Source organism: Lipotes vexillifer, unplaced genomic scaffold, assembly GCF_000442215.2.
Source record: "Lipotes vexillifer unplaced genomic scaffold, Lipotes_vexillifer_v1.1 scaffold461, whole genome shotgun sequence".
Classification (NCBI taxonomy): domain Eukaryota; kingdom Metazoa; phylum Chordata; class Mammalia; order Artiodactyla; family Lipotidae; genus Lipotes; species Lipotes vexillifer.
In genome coordinates this window covers 1,170,009-1,176,345 of record NW_006799479.1, presented here as the reverse complement: position 1 = coordinate 1,176,345, position 6,337 = coordinate 1,170,009, and the positions used below count along the sequence as shown (strand labels likewise).

General features: G+C 39.5%; 1 protein-coding gene across 4 annotated transcripts in view; it reads left to right on the top strand.

The window, feature by feature from the left end:
• The first annotated feature begins 380 nt into the window (after positions 1-380).
• Positions 381-6,337, top strand: part of CTH (cystathionine gamma-lyase) — a 23,708-nt gene continuing 17,751 nt past the window's right edge. For 2 of the 4 annotated variants that reach the window (XM_007471640.1, XM_007471642.1), the window contains exons 1-3: positions 381-700; positions 4,396-4,477; positions 6,057-6,152. In XM_007471640.1, coding sequence (XP_007471702.1) covers positions 533-700; positions 4,396-4,477; positions 6,057-6,152 — 346 coding nt within the window. In that variant the 5' untranslated portion in view covers positions 381-532. The remainder of the gene's footprint in view (positions 701-4,395; positions 4,478-6,056; positions 6,153-6,337) is intronic. The other 2 variants (XM_007471639.1, XM_007471641.1) reach the window with 2 other exon arrangements.

Genomic DNA, 6,337 nt, shown 5'->3' with positions numbered 1-6,337 from the left:
TACGGTAAGAGGAGGATATTTGCGTGGCCTGTTTACAGGTTACTCGGTTTCAGTGTCAAGGCAGTTTATTTACACATCTCTGGCGAACCTCCGGTCTGAGGTCACACAGACGCCTGGGTGGCTCACAGGAGCCAGCAATGAAGGTTCCCTTGGGCCGGGACTCAGGAATTTCACCAGCAGAGTCCAACCAAGGGGCCCAGGGACCCCGGCTTCGCTCCAAGTCCTGCGCCAGAGGGTTGGCGGCGACGCTCCGGGCAACGCCTCCGCTGCCGGCCAATGAGGAGCAGGGACCGCGTAGGGGCCTGCGCTCATTGGCTTGCGGTGGTTCCGCCCCTAGATGAAGCAAAGCTCCCGGCCCGCTAATAGAGTCTCAGCTACAGTCCGGCTTTTGTGCGCTCGCGCTGGTCACCCTGCTGGGCATACCTTTACCTCTCTTTCGCCTAATTCTTCGGTGTCTTTTTCAAGCCCCGACTCACCAGTTTCATAGTTTTATCTTCCTTGCTCTTTAACTCACCTTCCTTCGCAGATCAGCATGCAGGAAAAAGACGCCTCCCCACACGGCTTCCTGCCTAGGTTCCAACATTTCGCTACGCAGGCCATCCATGTGGGCCAGGAACCAGAGCAATGGACTTCCCAGGCTGTAGTGCCCCCCATCTCACTGTCCACCACGTTCAAGCAAGGGGCTCCTGGCCGGCACTTGGTGAGCTGGGTCTGTCTGGGGCGGTCCAGTTTTGGGCGGTAAAAGAGAGATGGCTTATAAATTAAGAAGGCACGCAAGTAATTTGTGAGGTGTAATTTGTGTATATCAGGAATGATGTTTACTACACCTGTAAACCTCCTTGTAATAAAGCTTTGTATTGAATGGTTCAATGATCATATTTCTTTCTTTTGATAAGCAAGACTGGAAGGAACAGTTTGTCCAACATGCCCTATAGATTTGGACTGATATTCATTGTGATTTTGGCAAATTTGCAGTTCAAAACTGAGTGTCATAACTTCCTTAAGTTGCCTTTAGCAACAAAAATTGTAAAGATATAGTAAGGAGTCAACTAAGAAAAAAATTAAGAGTCTCATAACTCACCTGGAATCAAGATTATTCCCAGTAGCTGTTAACTCCCAATATTATTCCAGTAGTTATTAATAGCCATTGAGCCAGATTCATAGTTACATTCTATCATGTGTATTACATATGTTGCCTCAGATAATCCTTACAGCAATTCTAGTATGAACTAGGTTCTTATTTCTCTCATGAAAAACCTGAGGTTTGGGGATAAGTATCAATGCAAAGCCCACATGGCTAGTAAGTAGGAGAGCTGGGATTCCAATGCAGTACTGCTCTGGAACCCCACCCACTGTTGGGCATTAGTCTATCCTGTAGTAATGCTAGCAATAATCTAACCCATTGCATCAGTGTGGCTTAGTAATTAAGAGCTTAAATTGTGTAGTCAGAGGACCTAGGTTTGAATTCTGATACCACCTCTTTTTAGCCAGGTGGTCTTGAGCAAGTTACTTGACTTATCTTAAGCCTCAGGTTGATCCCGTGTAAATGGGTTAATAATAGTACCTACCACATAAGTTGTTGATATGTATGTTAAGCTGCATTGTACATTATAACTGCTCAGTAGTTTGCTATTTCATGGTGTTCATATTTGCACTTTTTCTGTTTGATCTGGACAACAACCAGGTTAGAGAGCAAGGCAGGTATTATGTACTTTTTATAGAAAAGGAACCTACCCAGAGTCATAGATGAGATAGCCCTCTGTGTTAATTACATAGCTTTCCCTTTTTTGGTAGCATACTTGATGGATCTTGGAGTATTTAAAAGTTGCTGAGGTCCAGAAGAAATTACAGTTGACCCTTGAACAACAGGGGTTTGAACTGTGCAGGTCCACTTATATGTTGATTTTTTTTCAATAGTAAATACTACAGTGCTGAATAATCTGCAGTTGGTTGAATCTGGGGACATAAACCACAGATATGGAGGAACCTCAGATATGGAGGGCTGACTATAAGTTGTACACGGATTTTCCACTGAGCAGGGGGTCGGTGCCCTAACCCGGGAGTTGTTCAAGTGTCAACTGTAATTGAATACACTTTGTAGATCCAAAACCTTGATTATACTTCAAACACCTCATTAGTGTGTTATGTTATATAAGTTGAGGAAAATTCTTTTAGACGTGGCCCTTTGTTCTGTGAAGTAGAGTTCTAAGGGCATTTCTACAGCTGGTTTAGGGTACTTCTAGCTACTGTATTTTGCAATCAAAATGTGTACACAACCTGTCTTCCAAGTTTCTTCCTCGTGTAGGGCTTTGTGAATGTGTAGCTGCCCAAGCTTTGGCATTTAGTGCAAAAGTTAATAATTTAGCTGTGATATTAATAATTAAATGTTTTCAGAGAGCCAGCAGGGGTGGTAAAATCCACAGACTCCTCTTAATATCTTTAAAATGTCAGTTAAGAGCACTAAAGACAATTTGAGGAGCTGAATGAGAAGTATCTAATTCTCCGCTTCCATTTGGAAAGTCATTGAATGAATGAGAGTGTGAGAATTGGCACTGAAATATGCTTCTCCCCCCACCCCTCTCCCCAACCACAAAGTTATATCTCTGCAGTGAATATTTAGGGAGACATGGACTACCTTTCCATGGCAATAGCCACATGAATCTAAACTGTTTTTTCTGTCTGGAGTACAGCTGCAGGTCACATCAAGGAGGTGATGGTGGCCAGTAATGAGGATATCCTGGAGCCCTATAAAATGTCTACTCGGTTTGTCAAAAACAAGGAGACAAAAAAGGCAACAAAACTTAAATATCTATATCTATATCTATATCCATATCTATATCTATCTCTAATACTGGGAGCTCCCGAATCAGAAACAGGTGTAAAGAGTGGTTGTGTTTTGTTATGTGCTATGTGGGGCAGGAGGAGAAAAGTATGTACAGGATTTTTAGTGAGTGTTTTAAGTCCTGGCTTTGAATTCTGGCACTGACATTCCCTGTAACATTTGGCTTTACTTTCTTTAGAGCAGATTGTGAGGATTAAATAAAATGACTGGATACAGACAGAGACTGACAAATACTGTATGATGTCACTTATATGTGGAATCTAAGAAATAAAAGTAACTGGTGAATATAACAACAACAACAAAAGACAGACTCACAGATACAGAGAACAAACTAGTGGTTACTAGTGGGGAGAGGGAAGTGGGGAGGGAGGTTAAAGTAGGGGATTAAGAGGTACAAACTACTATATGAAATAAATAAGCTACAAGAATATATAGTATGGCACAGGGAATATAGCCAATATTTTATAATGACTACAAATGGAATATAACCTCTAAAAATTGTGAATCACTATGCTGTACATATGAAACTTATGTAATATTGTACATCAACTATACCTCAATAAAACTAAATAAATCAAATAAAATGACTGGATGAATTCAGCTAGTATAGTGTCATACATGTAAAAGGAATATAATGCAAAATTTAAAAAGGGGTTGTATAGAGCTGTTTTGCTGAGAATTACTCTCTTTTTTGAGTTGCTTTTGTAGAGCTAAGATCTGAACTTCGAGCATTTTTAAGATCTGTTCATAGCTTCCTGTTGGATGCTAAACAGAACTCACATCACTTATTTTTTTTTTTTCTATTTTTCTTTTTTTTTTTTTTTCTTGCGTTATGCGGGCCTCTCACTGTTGTGGCCTCTCCCATTTGCGGAGCACAGGCTCCGGACGCGCAGGCTCAGTGGCCATGGCTCACGGGCCCAGCCGCTCCGCGGCATGTGGGATCTTCCCGAAACGGGGCACGAACCCGCGTCTCCTGCATCGGCAGGCGGACTCTCAAGCACTGCGCCACCAGGGAAGCCCACATCACTTATTTTTTAGGAAATGAAATGCAGGTTAGAAATAGGTTTACTCTGTTGGTTCAGGTGGTTCCTGTTTCCTAATATCCCTAGATTAATGGGTAGAGGTGAGCCTAACATAAAAACCACCATTTATCTAGTGGTTAGCACATGCCAGGCATCATGCAGAGAACTTATCTCATTTTATCTTCACATTAATTTTATGAAGTAGATATCTGTATTTTATTCCCATTTTAAAGGTATGGAGATTGACTCTGGGAAACATTAAGTAACTAACCTATTGGCATGTAGCTCATAAGTGGCAGACACAGAATTCTAATCCAGTTTGGCTGACTTTGGGGCCTCTCCATACCACTACGGCCACAACAGTGATGCTTCTGTCTAATGGTAAGACATGTAACAGATAACAGATAGATACAGATAGATAGATAACAGAAAGGCATGGCAGGATGGACCTGTAGTTGAGGAAATGTCTATGTTAAGACTCTGATAATAAATTTAAATCTCTTAGGATGAACTCTAACTTCTTTCCTTCAGGGTTTTGAGTACAGCCGTTCTGGAAATCCCACCAGGAATTGCTTGGAAAAAGCAGTGGCAGCACTGGATGGGGCTAAGTACAGTAAGTGATTTTCATTTCAAAGTTTGTAAAATCTAGAATCCATTCTTATTTGTATAGAAAAAGTTATAGAGGCACAGAATGTAGAATTGGAAAGAAATAAGGATTAGCTAGTTCAAAACTCTTATTTTTTTACGACATTGAATTATTTGCTTGAGGTCCCACAGCTGACTTCATATGTATATGTGTAATTATAAGGTGAAAATAAATATGAAGAGAGGCAAAATGGCAGAATTTGCCACTTAGAATTCATGTAAACGTACTCTTCGTCTGAAGCTGTCAGTATAAATAGATACAAATTAACTAAGTTTTATAATACCACCTATGAGAATATAAGCTTTCTTATACTCTGGTTCATTCACCTGCTATTTTGTGCCTGAGAGTAGCACCAAGGAACATTTGCAACAGCCAGGTACCCTTGATACTGTGCTTTGGGAGATTAGGGATTAACTCCTCAAAACTTGAATTTCTTCCGTGAACGGAGTGGACTGCTGTTAAATCATCTGTGTACTTTTTATACAAATGATACTAAATGAGGGCAGAATCATGAATTAAAAAAATGAGAGTCTTAGGAGTTTTCTCACAGCAAGAGTGTAGGAATCAGAAATGTTAATATGAGCTTTGGTGTTTTTTTGGGATTGGGGGAGTTTGTTTTGGATGAGAGGGGGAGTTTTTTAAACACTAAATTTCTTAAATTTAGTAATGTGTGGGGAATATTATTTCCCACAGAAATTATAAAGGCTGAGGGTTCATATGCCAGACAGTTTTTTCAGGTGGGCCCCAGAAAACACGGTTGTTTTGAACTGGATTTAAAGGTTAGCTTTCTGTATGAATTCATTGTTGGACCACAGATCTGCTTAGTAGACAGCTGCAATGTCAACCTCAACTTTTCTGAAAAAACTTTGCAAAAATTACATTTTCCAAGTTAATTGGATAGCCCATCTACTGGTCACAAGTGATTTTTATCATCAAGGTGATACACTGATATTTTATCAGGATATTTTTCTTTACAGTGTTTAATGTGTACAATGCCAGTTATTTTTTTATTATTCAGTTTCACTATTTTTGTTCAATATGAGATTCAGGATCACATGTGTTTAAAGAGAATCCACATTAAAAAAATTTAAAAAAATAAAATTTATTAAATTTATCAGGTCTGATTGTGTGTTTTGTTAAAATATTTTCTCAACTGCATATCCATATAGTTAATGGGTGAATCATATCTTAGCTCTATTCCTCAAGTTTGAAATTTCTTTAGAGTTTGATACTTTTAAAGTGTAATTTAATTGGCAATTGGTCTTTTGTCTCCGAATTTTGTAAAGAATTATTTCTTTGAAGCTTTTCAGAGAAATGTTATAACCAAAGCAGAATTAAGTATTTTTATTTTAAAGATATTTTATTTTTGAAATAGAAAGGGGGATTTTGTAACGGTATTAATCAGGGGATTTCTGATGACTCAGTACTGACGGTTGTCTTTCAGTCAGCAGAGAGAGGGATATAAAGTAATGCAACTAAATACTGTAGGTGTTTTCAACCTATAGTTCTGACATTTTGGTTTACTCTAACTTGGTTTTTACCTTAGGTTTGGCCTTTGCTTCAGGTTTAGCAGCCACTGTGACTGTTACCCATCTCTTAAAAGCAGGAGACCAAATTATTTGTATGGATGATGTGTATGGAGGTAGGTGACCTCTCTCATTCATGTTGTTTCAGCTGATATTTTAAAGACAATAAAATGGGTCCTGAATTATATTAACAGTGCTACCAGGATTATTGACTATTGATTATCTTTTCAAAATATGATGAACAGGGCTTCCCTGGTGGCGCAGTGGTTGAGAGTCCGCCTGCCGATGCAGGGGACACGGG